Raw genomic sequence first — 20,790 nt, 5'->3', positions numbered from 1 at the left:
GGTTTAGGATACCAATTCTTTCTGGGGTATAAATCTGCAACTCTTCCTTTTTTACGATCTTGTGACGAAGATGCTAAAGTTAATTTATTAATCTGTAATTTATCTGCGAATTGTGATTCCAAATTATTTATGTCAGATAAATCTATTAAATCTGTCAATCGATTGTCTTCTGATTCTTCATCCTCCGAAGAGGCTATTGTATTTAACGTTATAATATTCTTGTTTTTTAATGGCTCCATATCCTTTAATGATTCTAGTTTCATTAAGTCTAGTTTTTTATTTATTTCATTAAGCAAATTATTAGTTTTCTCTGTCATGGGTTTTTTTAAAGGTGCTCTAAGGTGAGGTGGTATTTCATGAGGGATAAACAAAGGGGTATTAGACGTATTTTCTTTTTTTATAGAATTAGAAGGGGGTATTATTCTGTCCTCTATGTCTTGTAGCTTTTGACCAATTGTTTTCAGATAGGTATTGGTGTAATTGTTCTGTTGAATTATACTATCTAGGTTCTTATTATCATCACTTAGGCTAGGTCTTTTGATAGGAGTAGCCAACACTTGGACTCCACTATTTTGACTTAATATAATTGATTCAAAGGGTGGATAAGTCTGATGCACTTTCTCATGATTTTCTGTCTTTGTCCATGACAATATTTTCTCTATTACACTTATCATTTTGTTATGATAATCCAAAAAGTCAAAGAAACCGAAGTGTGACTGTAAATCTGTCATCATTTCATAATACTTAGTTCTTAAATTATTTCTTTCTTGTTCATTGTATTCTTCAAAGAATCGGTTTTTTCTGTCATTATTTTCAGGTTTTAAGTAGTCATATTTTAGTAGTTCTTTATCTAAAACAAATTCTTTAGATAAAACATTAATTTGTCTATCATCTGTAAATCCTAAGATATCTGTGTGGGTAGAAGAATCAGGTTGAGGTTGAGGCTGATAAAGAGGTTGGTGAACATTAGGGGTAGGTTGTGTGGTATCTGTCGGATAATAAGTTGTTTCAGTCTGGACAGGGGTTTTCTTAGTATTTATAGGGGGAAGGTGTATAACTGGAGGAAGATTCTGAGGAGGTAAAGGTCTGGAATCAGAGAAAGGTGTCCTAGAGGAAAAGGAGCTTCTAGGGGTAAACATCATAGGGGTCTTTCTGCCTGTAGAACTACTAGGTCTTATGAGACTATCAGTGTGTCTGTCATTATTATTAAAAGAAATAATAATTGTGTCATCTATATTTTGGGCTATAAAGTCTGGTTCAGTGTTCTCTATATTTGGTGTGGGGGCAATGGCCTCAAGTTGCCATCTATCTGGAAGGGTTATATCTTTCCATTGTATTTGTTGAGGTACCCGCAATCTAGTGTTTTAGGTTGAGGCTTGTAAAAGGAGAGTCTGACCTTTAGGGGAAGGATCAACTATTGATTGAGGGTCTAAGGTGGTTTTCATCAGTTTATAATAAATTATATAAATAACAGCTAAAGGTTCTGAGCCTTCTTTCATGTAATAACCGTTTGTTTTTATATTCAAAGTTAAAGCATCCATGATATTTCTGTCAGATAGGCTTAAAGCAAAGTTAGGATAACAATTAAAATATACTAGTCCTTTATGTAAACTTGTTTCCATCATTCCTAGGAGTGAGTCATTAAATCTTAAATGTCTGTCATCTCTTAAACAAAGTAAAACACTTGCATTTAAGGCTTCTCTTGTTAATGGTTTAACAACTACTTGAATCAAGCCAACATGTAAAAATGCATATTTTTCTCTATGTCTGTTAATTGAGTCTATTGAAAATAACTGAATTGTTTCATATTCATTAAATAAAGAGTAAGTTCTTTCAACAGTCTTTATAGTGTAATCTGTCAAGAAAGATAATTTAGAAAAAGAAGTTTGTCTGTAGATTTTATCAATTCTTTCTGTTGGTATATTCCATTTATTCCATTCTAATAAATTTCTGTCTATATCTTGCATGCTATATTCTTCAGAATTAACTATCTTATCACTTTCCATGTTCAGATTAGTGTGTGCCTGACCTAAGTGTGTCCTAGCAACAGATAATGAGCGACTAAATTTATTCATTCTATTTCTAAGCAATTAATAATTACTGGCGGAACTATTACTAACCACTGGTATCCTTGCTATCGGGACCACCTCCCAGGGAAACTCCATTGCGGGACCACCCAAACAATGCCTGTCCGTCGGCTTAACATCACGAGCTGACTAACGCGAAACTATGGTTTGCCAACGAGTCTTTAGGCTGACCAACGCTAACAAGGAGCAAGTAGTGGCTATGTAGTAATAAAATTCCTAGTAACTTCTTAATTGCAAATAAGAAGTTACTAGGAATTTTATTACTGCATAGCCATTACTTGCTCCTTGTTAGCGTTGGTCAGCCTAAAGACTCGTTGGCAAACCATAGTTTCGCGTTGGTCAGCCCCTTTGTTGTTAGCCGACGAACAGGCGTTGTTTGGGTGGTCCCGCAATGGAGTTTCCTGGGGAGGTGGTCCCGATAGCAAGGATACCAGTGGTTAGTAATAGTTCCGCCAGTAATCATTAATTGCTTAGAAAGAGAATAAATACATTTATCAACTCATCATCTGTTTGCTTGTTCACACTTAGGTTAGGCACACACTAATTTGAAACATGGACTATGATGATATAGATTATGATGAAGGTTATAGCATAAAAGATATAGATGATAATTGGTCAAATATAGTAATATGGATTATGAAACAGATTCTGATTCTGACAGTGATATTGATGATTATTATTATAATAGCAAAACTAATAATTGGAGTACTTTAACAGGAGATAAAATCAACCGACAGACTAATAGACACAAAAATAGTTTTTTAGATAGAATTAAGAGAAAATTAGAATCTTTGGAAAATATTGACAGATCTGCTATATATACTAAAGTTGAAAAGAAAAGTGATAGTTTTTTGGACCTCTATGAAAGAATGAAAGCTTTAAATTCAACTTTAGAAAAAGAAAAAGAATTTGAACCCCATCATAGATCACCTTTAACAAAAACTATGATAGATAATTGGCATAATAGACAAAAGGATAATTTGACAAGTACCGACATATCAATGAATATGGTAGACAGCAGAAAAGATGGCTTAATAGATAATGATAATAATAGTTTAACAAATTCAAAAGTAACTGACAGAGCTATATCTATAACTTATAAAGACAAAGAAAAGGACGAACTAAAGAGAGAAAATAGTCTTATAGGAATTATGCATGAAGAAAAGAAAAGACAAAATATTAATAATATTAAAGATAAAGAAATAATAAAAAAAGGAATGGTAAAAGAGATGAAAGAAGTGTTTGAAAGACAGAATAGTGAAAAACTATATAGAAAGTTAAAGACAAAAGAAGATGTAGGGAAAGTTATAAGAAAAGACATGCTAAAAGAAAATAGTGCTTTTAAAGAATCTCTACGTAGGAAACTTGATACAAAGGATGAGATAGGAAAAGTCAACAAAGGTAGGAAAAACAATAATAATGGTAATTTAAAAGAAAAGGCAAATAGTGATAGCATAGTAAAAGTAAAAATGGAAAAAGAGGAAGTAGTCAACAAAAAAGACAAGAAGTGTAATAGTTTAAAAGAGAAAATTGATGATAGACTAAAATTAATTGAAAGATTTATAATAGATACCCAAAATGATAGTTTGACAGAATTAACTAAAAAAATAAAAATTTTAAATACACCATTACAAACAGACAGAAAAAGAGATATAGCAGTTTTAAATACTACTGACTTATCAGATAATGAGAAAACTGACAGACATGTTAGTAATACTATTTGTCATAAATGCAAAGAATATAGGCATACTAAAAAACAATGTGACAAACATAATAAAATTATTAAACAAATTAGTAAATTAGAATTTGAGAAAGATATTATAAATGAATTAATGGAAATATTTAATGTTAGTCAAAAAGAAATAGATCAAGTAAAGAAAGAGTTAAAATCAACCAACCCACTTAAGATTAATAAAAGAAAAAGAAAACAAAAAGACATAATAGTAAAATTGATAGAAAATCTACCGAATCACCATAAAGACAAGAAAGAATATTTATTAACATTGAAAGATTCTATAGAAATACCTATTGCTTGTATTAGGTGTAGGAAATATGGACACCATGTTACAGAATGTCGAAAGAAAGAGAAAGCTAAAGATAAGAAAGAAAAGACAAAAATGAAACAAGATAGAATAGATATAAAACCAGTAACTCTACAAGACTTAATGACATAAGCAAAAATGGTAAAACAAGAAATTAAAGAGGAAAATTCCGCAGACATGAATGAGCAAAATATTGCAGAAATAATAAATTTAAAAGAATTTTCTAATCCCACAGACAGAAAATTTGATGATGATGATAATGATGGCAATAGACAAAATTTCTTAAGTTTAATTGACAGAGTAATTTTCAAAAAATGGCATACAAAAATTAATTTAGTAATTAATAAAGAGTTTTCTTTGACAGAAATTGCTTTGATAGACTCAGGTGCTGACATGAAGTGTATACCCTTAAAGTATTATGAAAAATCATCTAAAAGATTAACATAGGTTAATGGTGAAAATCTCATAATTAACTACAAAATACCAAATGTTCATATATGTAATGATGGAATATATTTTGAAACAACCTTTGTTTTAATTAAAGACCTTCCTTCTAAAATTATTTTAGGAACTCCTTTTATGGCTTTACTTTATCCCTTTTTAGTGACAGATGAAGGAATTAAAACTAATGTGTTGGGAAAAGATATATTCTTTAGATTCATTGTATCACCTGTCTGGAAAGAAAAATACTCTTCCAAAAAGGTTACTATTTTAACAGATATCAAAGAAAGAGGAATCTATAGAACTGAAAGAAGTTTGTCATCTTTAAAGACAGAAATATTACTTGTTGATCAATTGACAGAAAATGACAAAAGGAAAGTTAAACAAGACAAAGAGATAGAGATATGTTCTTATTCTCCTATTACTTTTTTGCATAAGTACCAACATAAAGTCCAATCTACAGAAGAACTTAGTAGAAAAGACATAAAAGACGGGAAATATGGATACAATCTTTTGTAATCAATATGCATGGACTAATAGTATATGGATTGACAGTATGACAGAAGTACTAAACAAAATTATAATAAATGACATATTTACACCCTTTATAATATCCTTAAATATTCATAAAACAGATAATTTAATAAAAGAAGCTTTGACAGATTCTATTACAGAACATATTAATTGTGGTAATTTCTTGAATAAATACAGATTTAATTTCTTAACAAACAAAGTTAACCATACGTCCCTAATAGATTTCCCCCAAATTATTACAGTAGTTGATGAAAGACTTTATGGAGAAGCTTTATTTCATATATTCTCACAAAATGAGACATTTAGTAATACTTACAAAACAGATAGAATCATGGCAGACTTTGTAAAGTTTTTAAATTTTAGCCCCTCTAACATTAAAAGATTTCATCATGATTGCTCTTATACCACTACTCAGCATGAGCACAAAGATGTATAGGAAAAAGTTTATTTTATTATATATACTTTTCATATAAAATATTTCAAAAGAATTTCACAGAAAGACATTGGCAAAAGAATTTCAAAAATAAACTTTAAAGAAGCTTTGCAAGAAAATATTTGTTCCAAACATAATCCTTTTCCCAAAACCCAATTGCAAACTACTATGAATAAAAGATCCTCTTAGAAAGACAAGGGCAAGGCACCAGCGGTGCAACCTAGAGGTATCCGAAAGCCTTCAGTAAAAATTTCGGATATGCATGAAGGCATCTCGATAGAGACAATATCCCTTTAGGATACGTTGCTAGCAGAGGCAATGTATTCATGTGGTGAAAACAGTGTAATTCTGCAAAAAATGCTCCGCACTGATCTCATGTTTCAGGACGGAGAATTTACAGACCTTCCTCTTCATATTAAACTACTTCTTGATAATTTACAGACAGCCTTCACCCTCAAACAGAAACCCTTATTCCAAATGACCCTTCAGGCTTTGGAATTACATCTTGTTAGCACCGGGGCATTTATTGAAGCACTAGGTTGTCAACTCCCTAGCAAGGAGGATGGAGATTCAAGCTCCACAAAGACAGAACTACAGTCTCTAAAATGCTATCTTATGGGAACAAGTTTTTCAAAACTCCACCCTAAGATTCAGCAAAAAACGAGACTTGCTATTAGAACCTTACCCCCTGAAATCCAACAGAATATATTAACTCATAAAGCTATAACAATTTCTTACGATAGATGGATGTATCTTTTTAAAGTATTAGTCTCTACAGCATTTATCAGAACAGAAGACATGACAGGTGATATATGGTTATCTCATAAGGCTACATGGTATGAGAGCTTTGGAAATTCAGACAGAGTTTATGAAAGAACAGGAGACAGATATAATCCCTACCCGGGATTACTTATCAACACAGAGACAGAGGATCCAGTAATCTGTGATCCTTTATGGTTATCTGAAATGTTAGAAGTAGGGTTTATTAGCAAATTAATTATAACTTTTGTAACTCAGATTAGTTTATTCCCCAAAGTCATCCAAGAAGCAACAGCACAGATTGGAGGACTTAATTATATGAAGATGGAAATCTGGAGTACTCTTCCAGTTTGGGGCACTAGCTATTATATGGAAGCTCAGCCAGCACACATTTTAGTCCTTATCCATGATTGGGGTTGTATCCCTGAATATAACTGGTATGCAGGAGATACTTATTTATCACTTGATGATCCAGGTGCTCTGGCTCAAGAATGGTCTAATTTCATGTGTAACAAGATTTATGAAGTACAGAAAGAATTAGACAGAGGTTTCCATTTATATGGCTACACCGACAGGATAGCTGTGTATGGTCCAAGACCTTCAGCAAGAAGGCTTATTGGGAAAAGAAGGATTGTTAAGGATCCCAAATTGATGACAGCTAAGGATCATGTTCCTGTTTTCCTTCTTATTTCATACTGTGCCTTATGTAATGATTACGAAGTGCTCCACAAGCATGAGCAATATGAGGACAACTCTGATCCGCTAGATTATGATAACTACGCAGATACAGATTGATAGACAGATAGATAGAATGCAAAGACAGACAGAATGCTCTCCCGAACAGACAACGGCGATAGATCACTATTCACTGGCGACAGATCACTATTCACTGGAGACAGATCACTATTCACCAACATGCATGAATAGCTTCTATACAGATCCATTACAGTCCAGAAAAATACAGACAGATTTTAAGTCACTACTGTTTACTAGCATGCGTTCCCTGACAGAATCCCAAACAGTACAATTCATAAATAGTAAAACTTTTACTGTTCAGAATTCTAAAAGATTCTACCGATAGATTAACTTGGGTTCATTTTACTTAACTCAAGTTACTTTTTAAAAGACTTACCATGGTTTACTCCATCTATAAAAGGACAGACTCCGAAGACAGAAGATAGGCCCAATCTTTAGGTCTAAATTTTTAGGTCCCATTTTCTAAGTTTAGTTTTGAGGTCCAATCTTTAGGTCCAGAATAGAGGTCACAATTTTAAGGTTCAATTCTTAGGTTCAAAGCTTAGGTCTAAGATAGCTCTCCCTCTCCCTCAGAAAGACTTTTGTAATCCTTCCTCTCTTGTAATCCTATAACCCTTTCCTTCTAGACAGATATAATCTTGTAACCCTTTACAGATTTTATTTTGTAATCTTGTAACTCTTCAGACAATGTTTGTTTTACAAAGCTTGTAAGAAAGACAGAAGTTTTCAGTTTTAATCAAAGACAAAAGTTTTATTCAAGTAAGATTTTACTAGTTTCTGTTTTATATTTCATACTCTGTTTTAATTTATTTTGACTATATCTATTTTGCTATTTTCTTCCTTATCATCTATTTTATCATTGTTTATGCTTCTATATTACTGCTATGCTCTCTCCTGGGTAGTTAATGTTTGCACTTTTTGTTCTACTTTTTTACAATATCTGCGATTTAATTAGCAATCTATTTATGGTTAAGACTTAAAGGCTTTGAATGAGATTCCAAATGGGGGCCCAAGCAGGGGTGTTCACGGGTCGGTCCGGGTCGGGTTTGTGCCCAACCTGGAACCGACCCGCTCACATCAGGTGGGACGTTGAACGACCCGCCGCCGCCGACCGCCGACAACCTCGGGTCGAGTCGGATCGGGCTCCGGTAGACAACGGTCGGGTCAGTCGAAGTCAGAGTGAGTTTGAACCTCCAGATCTTCGCCGAATCTTCGCCGAAAATCGCCAAATCTTGGCCGGATCTCGCCGAATCTTCTCTGGATCTTCGCCGGATTTGTTGATTTTTCGTCGGATCTGTGCGACAACCACAGGATCAAAGCAAGAAAGACCACCTCAAGCCCAGATTTGAATGAAAACTTCCATCTCATCGCCGGATCTTCGCCGATCTTCACTGGATCTTCACCAAATCTGTTGATTTTTCTTCGGATTTGTGTGACAACCACGGGATCGAAGCAAAAAACACCACCTCAAGCCCAGATTTGAGCGAAAACTTCCATCTCATCGCCGGATCTAACCAAAAACTACCAAATCTTCACCGGATCTGAGTGGATCTAGGTAGATTCGGTCTTCTTTCACGGGATTCGGCGGTCGGATCGGGTTCATCAGGTTTTGGAGAAGAAAACCCGCCATCCGACCCGCCTGAATCAGTTCTTCGTGGCGAAGACCCGCCGCCGACCATCACCGGCATCAGATCGGCCGGTTTTCGGGTCGGTCCGGACGGTTTGAGCGGGTGGGTCGATTTTCGGTTTCTGGTGGACAGCCCTAGGCCCAAGGCAAGTCCATAAAGCTGACCATTGTTTACTGCCCATCTCAGCCCATTACTGAATTTGGATCCAGCCTTTACACATGCAACCCAAGTACTAGAGCAAGGGAGCCCATGGCTTCTAGTAGAGTTGTGTCTGTAATGCGTTACCTATTTTTTCCATAACACTCAAGCCCAGTAAATATCTCATTCCTAATTCAACCTCCAATTCCTAATACGAATAATGACCTAGTTTATTTTGGGTTGATTGCTGATCAAGCAGGTTAACACAAAATTAACTCATCTATTAATCGTCAAAGTGGGTTGATCCACTTCGATACAAACCCAATTATATGAAACACTATTGGCACCATTTTCACATGCTATGTCAAATATTGCCAAAAATATCTTTAACTCCAAAGCAAGGAATTGGAGATTGAATTAGGAATAAGATAATTAATGGACTTGAGTTTATTATGGAAAAAATACGTAACCCATTACAGAAACAATAAGACTACAAATTTTTAGTTTCATAATTGGCTTGCCTTGGGCCCCATTTGGAATCTCATTCAAGGCCTCTTAAGTCTCAACCAAGGGGTAGACAAGTTGTGGGCCTGTAGTTGATAATAACACGGGCAGGAACTTTAGTTTTTACTTCTCATAGTTTCCACTTGACTTCTGAGACATCTGTATTGGAGAAAAGGTATATCTATATTATTTTTGCAACACTTTTATAACAAATCTTGGATGAGAAGTTGTTATAGGTTTTTAATCTAAATCCACCATTTAAATTACATTTTTGCTCACTAATAACAACAAGTATACGTAACAACCAGCCACCTAAGATTTGTCATGAAAGTGTTATGAAAATGTTTTTATTTTATATCAATATGATAGAAATATAGTGAAATGTTGACCTAGCAAAGGCCTATATGATTTTATTGAATAAACAAACTTTCATAAGAAAAGTGTTTTTATGCTTTAGTTTCTCGAAAGAGGTGGTAGATTAGCTCAACTAATAAGGTCTTTTGTCATGAAAGTGTTATGAAAATGTTTTTATTTTATATCAATATGATAGAAATATAGTGAAATGTTGACCTAGCAAAGGCCTATATGATTTTATTGAATAAACAAACTTTCATAAGAAAAGTGTTGTTATGCTTTAATTTCTCGAAAGAGGTGGTAGATTAGCTCAACTAATAAGGTCTTTTATCATTGAATAATAAATTTGGGGTTCAAACTCTGTCTATACAAAAAAAACCGATTGATATCTTAATCAAAAATAAGAGTAATTATCATGGGATGAACACTGTAAATTAAAATTCTATCATATATAAAAACAAAAACAAAAAAGAAAAAGCTAATAATGAATTGGCAAATGGGCGTGTTTTATTTATCCACACTAGAGTCTATCGAGAATAGACCCATCTGCATTATAAGCAAAGGCTCATTTTGCTACCCAAAAAAATAAAAGGTTATTCCATGACAAAACAAAAATCCCAACATTTACTTGCAATATGGTTACAAGATCCATAAAAATTGTGAAGCTACTACTTGCGTCAATCCAAGAAGGAATAAGATCCCCTCAATTTTAAGTTGTTATCCATTTTCTCCATTTCACACATCACATTTTATATGTCAAATCTAATAATGTATAGGTTATTTAAAATTTTTAATGACATAACGATCGGTACTTTTTTAGATTTATAAAAATTAATTTGAATCATAAAATAGACGAGATGAACATGATTTGAAATGAAGATATTCTTTTTCCAGGCAGAAGAATAGTGTGGAAATAAATTTTTTTAACTACGAACTAGACCCTTTCCATTTCATATAAGATGAAAAGAATCATGCTCCCTAACTTGGTTTCTAATTTTATAGATTTAGAATTGTGCATGGGCAGAAAGTGCACAGTCCCAAACTTTCGTATGGCTGGAATAACCAAGCTATTATGTAATCTAACTTTCTTTTAGAAAGTGATAAATAAAAATTAGGAAAAAGTACATAATGAGAGAGGCGAAGCTACCTGTTGTAATCTTCTCTATACCGTTCAATTTTATCGGTTTTCTATGGAAAGACTAGAAGAGATACATCTGATATGTTGTATTATATGTAGACGACCACATCTATAAAAAAAATGAAAGGAAAAAGGATCTAGTAGTTATTGCCATTTGCTAAAGAAGTCCGGATGAGTTGATAACATGCCTCGAGTTTCTCTTTGTTGAACTGAAGAATACCACAGAGTTCATTCTTGCAGGAATCCAAATTCTCACCTCCAAAATCCATATGCTTCATCACATGAAGTGTTACGGCTGCAGAAATTACAGATGGCCGATAATGCACTAGTTTAAAATCACTGAGCAGAGAAAGAACACGATGCTTAAATAATGCAGAGAACTCCAAATGCCGGTGATCTCCCATGGGAACCATTTTGATAATGTGGTTCATGAAAGAAAGTGGGGTGACCGGGTTCATCTTCCAATCTAGCAGCGAGAGCACCAACAGTTCCATTTTTTGGATTGACTTTGGCCTAAACACATATTCCGATTTCTCAACCTGGAACCATATAAGTTGATTCTCGTTAGCCTTTGTATTGAGTTGCAACTTGTAAATGCAATACTAACAGGAAAAACTCAAAAAGACATAAAAGACAGTTCCATGATTGTGGAAAAAAAATACACAAACCTCAGCTATTTTTGTGAAAATGCATGCAACTCAATATTCCAGACTCCTGGGACAGCTCACTTGATTGTGAGGGAGAGGGAAATTAAGTATGCAAATTTATCAGTTCCTTGTGCAAACTAGGGAGAGTTTTTTTAAAGAAAAAAGCTGGAGTGAAGTGAAGTGGTTGTCACTAAGGGATCAAAATCAAAATACTTCCTATTCCCAAAATTGTTTCCATTAGAAAATCAAGGAGCACTATCAAATGCCTAGTTGACAATAGTGGGCAGAATTTTGCAAACCCTATTCTCTTATAAGATATGGCAATGGAATTTTATGAGTATCTTTAATTTTTGGTATTTTAAGCATCAGCTTAAATCATAGTGATGTAGCATTGATCTCTTAGTTTCTCACTAATAAAATCTCTGAGCAATAGAAATCTGCCTTGCAAGCTGAGGTTTCAAGATCAAAAATTCAGAATGATTTGTTTAGTGTTAATGGAGATAAAGCTCATGCATCCAATGGTTTTACTTCCCAATTTTTTATGAAGGCATCGTTCATGAAGATCTTATAGCTGCTATTGTGTCCTTTTTCAATTAGGTAAACTCCTTGGTGAGGTAATTGCAACAATCTTGTCTTTGATTCCCAAAACCCCTAACCCTTCTAAGATGGGTGATTTCAAACAAAATATCTCATGCTGTAACATAATCTACAAATGTATTACTTCAATTTCAGTAAATAGATTGAAGCCTTGTCTAAGTGGTGTGGTATGTGCTTAATTATGTTATTTTAACTACTTATTTTTCTCAACATTATTCAATGTGGGACTTTACTCACATGTGTAACCCAACAATCTCTCCCTCACGTCTGAGTGTTTGCCTCTTTGTAGGCTTCATGACCTCTCTGTAGGCCATGAACAAGTCCTACTCGCTCCCCCTTGTGTAATGGGCGTTTCCCTTCACGAGTGCATCATTCATGGGCCTTCACGTATCAACCCCGCATGTCTTTTATCCTCTATGGGAACCTCGCACCTCATCATTGTCTAGCATCATTGGCAATAATACTCCTTTGTTGGCCTTTTTCCAAGATCGTTTGTGTGGGCTTTATAGGCTTAGTTGGTGCAATATACTGTCCCCGCTCCATTTGTGAAAGGGCTTTAAGTACACACACCTCATTCCCACTCCAACTGCAAAAGGAACCTCGATAACCTTACCATCTTTGTCCTACAACACCATGGGCTCTGATACCACTTGTTGGGAATATGAACACCTTGGAGAGATTCTTTGAATAATTAATATAACATATAAAGACACATTTTAACCCAAAAGGCCTAAATCCTATGGGTATGTACTCAATTATGTTATATTAACTACTAATTTTTCTCATTATTATTCAATGTGAAACTTCACTTACATGTGTAACCCAACAATAATAACAAACCCCCATTGTCCCTAGAAGGAATATTGCAAAGAATATTTTGCTAACACAGGAAATAGTGAAAATCTACCACAAAAATAAGACCAACCTAGATGCACTCATAAAGTGGATCTCATGAAGGGGCTTACAATATTGTTGAATGAGATATTGTACTACACTATCTTCAAGGGTGTGGAGCCAGGAGGTTCAAATGAACCCCCTGCACTGAAACAAATATATATATATATATATATATATCTATGGCTTCATCTGGACTACTAGAGGTGCTAGTTGGAACTCTAGGAGAGGATGATGACTGGTAAATCTGGCAGATTTCTTGGTTAATAGAACTATTGGGAGACTCACTTTCTGGGTGGTCAAGTTCTAAAATCTTGGAGATATCTTTACTGATTAGGGAATTGGTAAGGGATTTTCCTGGACAATTCTTTTTGAAATGTCCTTTCTTTCCACACTTAAAGCATTTCCCTTTTGCTTTTGGTTTGAGGTTTTCTATGGAGTTGGAGTTTCCTTTCTTATAGAAATCATTATTCTTGAACTTCTGCTTTCTATATTGTTTGGAAATTGTTTTCTTCCTATGGAAATCTTTAGAGGTTTCTTTTCCTCTATATTTGGATATCCTTTTTTTAGGAGGGATTGGGGGTGTATCTCCAAGCTGGTCATCTAGTTGTTCTTTCTCCTTTTCATCGTCTGAGGAGGATCTATTAGAACTGCTAGAGGATATGTGAACTTCTAAGACATTTACTTTTGGTGAACGAGAGACAGGTCTCTCTACTTCCTGTGATGGATTCCTAACACTTGTTGGTTGGTTAGGTTTAACTGGAAGTTTAGTATTGACACAAGGCTTATTATGCCATCTGAAATGTTTCTCAAAATATTCAAAGAAAGGATAATCATTTGATACCTCTTTCATGAATAGTTTCCATTTCTCCAAAACTTCTTTTTTTTGTTCTTTGGTATGGTTGGCTCTATAGGCTTCTCTCTTAACTCTGTTTCTTTCAGAATTAAAATCCTTTTCAAGAGCATCCATATCAGGGGTGAACTCTTTTGTCAACATTAAGAGCTGATAGTCATATTCAGTTTCTTGCTGAATAGGATTTCTCATATCAGTTCTTGATGGTGAAGGAGGCTTAAGACTGTCCTGACTATTGCTATCTTTTTCTTGATCAGCAATTGAGTCTTGCTTGGCTGTGTAACAAGGGGTATTAACCTGTGAATGGTCTTTTACACCTTGAAACTGTGGACCTAAGTCTCTTCTAGATGTGGGAAAGGGAGCTCGTGTTCTGGACGAACTACACTGGGATGCAGGTCTATCTCTAAGGTGGATAGTTGGCTGCCTAAGGGGTTGGCGTAGATCTATGGATCTAGACCTTGGTTCCTGGTACAGATCTACCAAAGATCTGGGCCTGGGTTCATCATACTCTAAGGGTGACCTATACCTAGATTGGTCGAAGCTAAGTCTAACCGTTCCATCGGCTAACTGCTGGACAAAATCTAGATCTAGGTTCCTAGATGGTTTTTGGATCTGTAGATGATGGTTCTCATTATCTATAGTCCAATGTGCAGGAAAAGTGACTTCAGACCATTTCAGGATTCTGGGTACCTGAACTGTGGATTTAATGTCTGGGGTTTGGATAAGAGTGGTTTCACCTGCCTTTCTCTTATCTACAGCTTGTATGGACATGTTCGTCCTCATGCACTTATAATACACTCTGTATATAAGAGCAAGCTGTCTGGTGCCATGTAACAAGAATGTTCCATGGGTTTTGATGTTGAGGGTGAGGACCTTCAAGATGTGAGGGTCGTCAAGTGCTACAGTGAGTTGGGGAAGCAGTTGAAATGACCTTCAATATATATATATATATATATATATATATATATATATATATATTTATATGAAAGCTCGAATTTATGTTAAAACACAAGAGCTTGTTCAGACCCCCAATTAAAAATTACAACTAGATTGCTTTTACTCTTACTTAATCAAAGTGCGAACAAAAGTAAATGTGCACAATGAACCGATACTACTCTAGTGCATAAACATGAACAACAAACAATAAAAGTAAAGCACAAAAGTAAGGGAAGAGAGATGCAAATACAAGATAACACCAAGACGTGTTATTGAAAAAGGAACCGAAGAACTCGATGAAAAACCTCTTCGCGGCCCTCCAAGTCGAAATCGATCCACTAGAGAATAAAGTTGGAGTACACGAATAACACAAAACCCTCTAAGCCTAGTCTACCCAATATAGTTAAGCCATCCAAACTCCTACTACTAACGGACTTCTCGGAGTCATGTCTTCTCTAGCTTTCTAGATCCCGCAATATGTTCGATTGCATCTGCCAAGCCTCACCAGCTTCTTTTGGTAAATGCCCAAAGCTTCCCAAGTTCTAAAACACTCTCTACACTCTGAATAGGTGTGGGTTGTGTTTGGGTATAAATCTCCTCTCAAGGTATGATAATGGGAGAGGGAAGAAGAAGACGCTAAAATGATTTCTCACTAAGAATGAGTAGTTCTCTCTAAAATATGGGTATGTGTGTTGTAGAAAACCTATCTAGGGTTTTTTTCTCTGAATGGGTATGTGTGTTGTAGAAAACCTATCTAGGGTAAGCCTCTAGTGAGACACTCGTGAAATCCACTGATCCTTCATTTTATGCTCAATTCTTCACCAACTTAATACTAAACCCAATACAATAAAATCCCACAAAATACAAGGAAATAAATTAATGCAATTACAACACTTTTTGTCATGGAATAAAGCCAACATAAAACATAGTTGTAAATCACAACTTTACAATATATAATATGTGTTTTACTTTTTTTTTAGTTTTGACCCCTAAAATAAAAATTTGAACATCTTGATCCTAATTTTTTTTTAAACGCAGCTAAAATAAGCTTGAATATGATTCTCTTAACACTATCTTGGTCTTTTTAAACACCAAAAAAAAAAATAAATAAACCAATCACAAACCAATTTGATATAAAATCTGGAAAAAAATTAATTAGTCCAACAATAAAAGTATAAATTTTTTTATCTTAAACCTTATAAAAAAACTCATTTAGATATTAATAAATTTGAAATAAAATCAATCAAATGGGAGATTAATTGATGAATGATTGCTTGGCTATATCCATTGGGTGAAGGAGTGCATAACAAGTCCAATATTTTCAATTGCCTTCAATGGTAGCTTGGTGGGTTATTGCAAAAAGGGAAGAGGATTAAGGCAAGGGATTGCCTCTCCCTTTACATATTCATTCTAGCCATGCAGATTTTTTTCCAAGATTTTGTAGAGAGGAGTGGGAGAGTCTACTAAGTTTAAATTTCAACCAAAGTATGTTGCATTGAAGGTCACTCATCTATATTTTGCTGATGATTTGATGGTGTTTTGGGGAGCTTATCTACAATTTATTCAAGTGACCCTTGAAGCTTTGAATAAGTCCACAAAGCTATCGGGTTTGAGAGCAAACATTATTAAGGGCCACGTTTGATATACTGAATAACGATTAATTAAAAATAGTAATCTTTATTACTAAAAATAAAAGAAATTGTAATGAAATAAGTATTATTCTTATTCATAAGTTTAGTTTTTAGTTTTTTTTTTTTTTAATTATCTGAGATAGAAATCATACTCTAAACTAATCTAAGTATATGTATGTGAAACTTCTTCCTGAAAACTTGAACCTTGGCCCTTACCCCTCCATCCCATAAGAACTTGTACTTGTAAAGTGACCATCAGGCTAAGGGTGCGCGATAGTATAAGTTTGGATGTTACATATGAAAAGCTCGTAAAGATGATGCATAAGGAAAATTTGTACTTTTTAAAATATGTTAATTTAAAAAACTATTGCATGCAGTAAAGAATAGCTATTATAACCATTTTAGAAATGTATAACTATTCTTCATTTTAAGAAATAGTTATTTTTCATAATAAAAATGTAATCAAATAACCAAAACTATTACACAAGAATAATCGTTCGATTACAAGAACCATTACAACAAGCTAAACATTTCCCAAGAGTAATTTTCATTGCAGCTACTCCTCCAAGCCTAAAACAGCAAACATTGGGCTTACTCCAATTTAAAGAAGGGAAGCTTTTTGTTAAATACCTTGGACTGCCTTTAATTTCTAGAAATTTGACAAAAAAGGAGTGCAGGTCTTTCTTCAAGTCACGTTTTCCCCCTTTTTTTTTTTAATTTTTTATTTGTTAGTGTGCAAATAGTATTTTCCCACAGCTAGAAGTTTTTTATTGTCGTTTTTTGAGCTTCAGCTCTTTGTGCAATGTTTCTTGAAACTGTCTTGGTATCAAGGTTATCAAAATTTAGATCCTACATAGGAGTAGGTGAGATCGTGGATCGTAAGATCAGATCGTAAATCGTAAGATCCTACATATTTTCATATTTAAACTAAAAAACACATTGACAATAACTTTGAATGTTGAATAATCACATAAATTGTAATTTTATCCATAAAAAAACAAAGATTTGCATCATATGATACAATTTGCATGTCATAAATCGCTACATCTGTGCTAACGAAACAAATATATTTAAGTTTTGAGCCAATGTATCTAAAAAATTCAATAAATGTTTAATTAGCAACCAAATACCAAAATATTTATCAACACATATGGAAATATTTTCCAAGTTCCAAGTTTAAAATTCAAAATAAGTTATCCAAAGGAAACTAGCTAACTAAAATATGAAATCCAAAAACAAGATGAATATTAAGGTGAAGTGAACATTTAATTATTCCCATTCTAGGGTTCTTATAATTACCGTCCTAATCATCATCATCATCCAATTCATCATCTATGTAGAAATTGTGTATTTGTATACTAGAGTTACAAAAGAGATCAAGATACAATTTCACACTCAACTATTCAAGTTATACCACTTAGCAACAATTATAGAGCATGCTCAAAAAAATCAATCAATCAATATACAAATACAAGCATAATAATAAAATTATATATAAGAAAAACATTTTAGTAATATTAGAACATAAATTAGTATATTAACCAAATAAATTTAACAATATTATAGCTTAAAATGTAGTAAAGCCAATATAAATTCTTCATTTAGAAATAATGAAGCATTCATTCATTTTGATTACAACAAGTGAACTAGAAACTAGAAACATTTGCTTAGATTAATATAATTATATAAAAATAAATAAAAAGTCATAGCATCACAACATAGAAAAAAAAAATACTGATGTTTTGGTTGGATCGGTAGAATCAGTAGGATCCCATACGATCCTACGGTCCTACACGATCCTACATACAATCCTACCAATTTTACGATTCTAGTGCGATCCTAAACATTTTGGTGAGGTGAGATCGTAAAATCATGCGATCCTACGATCTAGATCGCAATTTTGACAACCATGCTTGGTATTGTAGCTGTTTTGGTGCTGTAGTTGTAGCAACTGTATCGGTGGTCTTGATTGGTTGAGTTGTGTTTCTAAACTATTTTCACTGTTGTTCTTTTGAAATGAAATTACTAATACATCACGTAAAAAAAAAAAAAAAAAAAAAAAAAAAAAAAACAACAACAACAACAACAAACAAATGAAAAAACAAATCAATACAAAAGAGTTAAGTTTTACCCTCAAAAGGTTCTGTATTTTGCGGAGAAACTGCAAGGATTTTATACAGGGGAGTCTCTGTTACACACACACTTGTACACATAGTACCCATAATCTCTAAAAACAAGAGAAAACTGTGAGCCTGTGCCTTTACGAAGGTTCAAAACTGTGACTGGGATTTTTTTTATGTGTGCATTAAGGAGTGTATACTAAACATTTCCCTTTTGTATACTTTACCCCCTATGATTTTTCTACCACAATCTCTAAAATAATGGAAATCGTGACTTCAAGTTAAGGAAGTTCAAATTGTGAAATCACAATTTCTCTCGTTTTTTGGAAATTGTGGGTAGTATGTGTGCTGTGTGCATTAAGGGATATGTACCAGTCATTTCTTTATTGTATACTTTTACTATCATGATTTTTCTACCACATATGAAAGAGAGATAGGGATCAAATTAAACTTACTTGGAGATCAAAGAGAAGAGGAACGTGGATCTCCACAACTTTAGCTGCTAAAGAAAGACAAGCTACAGCAGCTAACTGCACCATCCAAGGCTTCATGGGCATGTCACTCCTTGACTGAAAACTGAGTAGAAATTGATCAAGATAGTTAACTGACAAAACTGCAGTGAAGGCAGAGAAATCATGGTAAGAATTGACAGCCAAAATCCACTTTACGGCCTCTTGACGAGCTGAAATGATGATGAGAGACATATCGGCTTTTAGAAAGCAGGTAGAGAGCTTGGTATGGTTCTCGTCTTCCTTAGATAACAGAATATGTAGCCAACAATATTGCTTGTCAAGCTGCTCATCCAGTTCCACTATAAATTGTGGCAAATGATTATTACTCAGTGGCTGTTCAATAGTACTCATGTTATCTTCGTTGCAGGAAAGGTCATTGAGACAAACCAAGTGATGATGAGACTTTTCTTCTTCTTCAGCCATAACTTTAATTTGTCAGCGTAACAAGAAGAGAGAACAGCCACCTGTTTTGTTTTTTGTTTTGAGTTCCCACTCACCTTGAACTCTAAGGTTAAAGTCTTCAACCTTGAAAGAGAGATCTCATGCACTGTTGCACAGTATATTCATTAATAAATCATTATGTGGGATCAAGATGCATCGTGCATGTGATTTGTCTAGATCTTCTCTTTTGTTTCAGTTTGTTGGCAAGTGCTCCTAAAAAATCATTTTACTACCTCCTTCGTAGAAGGATGGAAACCAAAAAAAAAGACTTCATTGTTGACTTGGAGCTTGGCTAACTTCACCAACCTATCCAAGACTAAGTCAAGAGAGAATTGAGTCACATGTTATAATTTCCATTTTAAATTGTAGGATTCATTTAAAATTAAAAAAGAAGAGGGTAGCTACATTCTCCCAGGTGATTTATTGTAAGGTATCATGTGTATGACACAACACCTACAAAAAATACAATTTTTGTTTGTGGATTGGTGGTTAGTGTAAATAGATCTGTGTCAAAATGGATCGACCGTGTTGACCTGCTTAACCTCAATCAACTCGAAATAATTCGACTAATATAAATAAATGTAATTTTTTACTTAACATAAATTTGAATTCGAAATACAATGGAGTAATTTTAATGGTTATATTGATAAATTATTCATTAAAACTCTAAAGTCTCTAACCCTTTTGCCAAAAAAAAAAAAAAAACTCTTTTCACTTTATGGTTTTTAGATTTTCTATTAAATGAGTTGTATTGCATTAACTCACTTAATAAACAGGTCAAATTAAGGTTGAAAAGTTTTATCGACATGATTTTAGATTGTGCTAAATTTGAACTATGTATTGGAATACTCTTCCATTAACACGACAAGAATACAATCTGCTAACACAAATTGCCACTCATAAATTATTAGTTGATTTAAGGAGGAAAAATAAAAAATAAAATGAAATGACAATATGGTTATGTCATGTGTATTTTTTATCTAAACAAAAAAAATTTAGATTAAAAAAAAAAGTAGATCAAAAATTTTAATCAATATATTTCTAACTCTATATATCTTTCAATCTAAGTCCCTCAAACTAAAATAATGGATTCCCACGGTAGCCACCAACTCTATTCATCTAAACATCTTAGTTAAAAGCAGGGACAGAGTCAGAACTTTAAGTTAAGGGAGGCGGCTTTACTGTTAATTGTGTGCAACGATTTCAACCTTTAACTCTACTACTACTTAGCTGCTGAATTTTTTTTTTTTTTTTTTTTTTTGTCAGTAAGAACAAAATTATTTTTCTTTAGAATTTTTTAAATGACAGAGTTGTTTATTTTAAATAAAATTGGTTAATTGAGCTT

At 33.8% G+C, this 20,790-nt stretch overlaps 1 protein-coding gene across 1 annotated transcript; it reads right to left on the bottom strand.

Annotated features, from left to right (window-relative positions):
• Positions 1-10,818: 10,818 nt before the first annotated feature.
• Positions 10,819-19,649, bottom strand: LOC115993116 (cyclin-D3-2-like). The gene is made up of 2 exons (XM_031117394.1): positions 18,948-19,649; positions 10,819-11,353 (listed from the first exon to the last, which is right to left on the bottom strand). The coding sequence occupies exons 1-2, from the start codon at positions 19,425-19,427 to the stop codon at positions 10,952-10,954; spliced, it is 882 nt and encodes a 293-aa protein (XP_030973254.1). The 5' UTR covers positions 19,428-19,649; the 3' UTR covers positions 10,819-10,951.
• Positions 19,650-20,790: the final 1,141 nt, after the last annotated feature.

This window comes from Quercus lobata, chromosome 5 (genome assembly GCF_001633185.2).
Source record: "Quercus lobata isolate SW786 chromosome 5, ValleyOak3.0 Primary Assembly, whole genome shotgun sequence".
Taxonomy (NCBI): domain Eukaryota; kingdom Viridiplantae; phylum Streptophyta; class Magnoliopsida; order Fagales; family Fagaceae; genus Quercus; species Quercus lobata.
This window is presented reverse-complemented; position numbering and strand designations above follow the sequence as displayed.

What these genes read in the sequence shown, in the direction of transcription:
- LOC115993116 (XM_031117394.1), bottom strand. Translation starts at nt 19,427, where the DNA reads ATGGCTGAAGAAGAAGAAAAGTCTCATCATCACTTGGTTTGTCTCAAT. An exon ending in CTCTTCTCTTTGATCTCCAA is followed by an intron (nt 11,354 to 18,947) that starts GTAAGTTTAATT and finishes ATATGGTTCCAG; the next exon opens with GTTGAGAAATCGGAATATGT.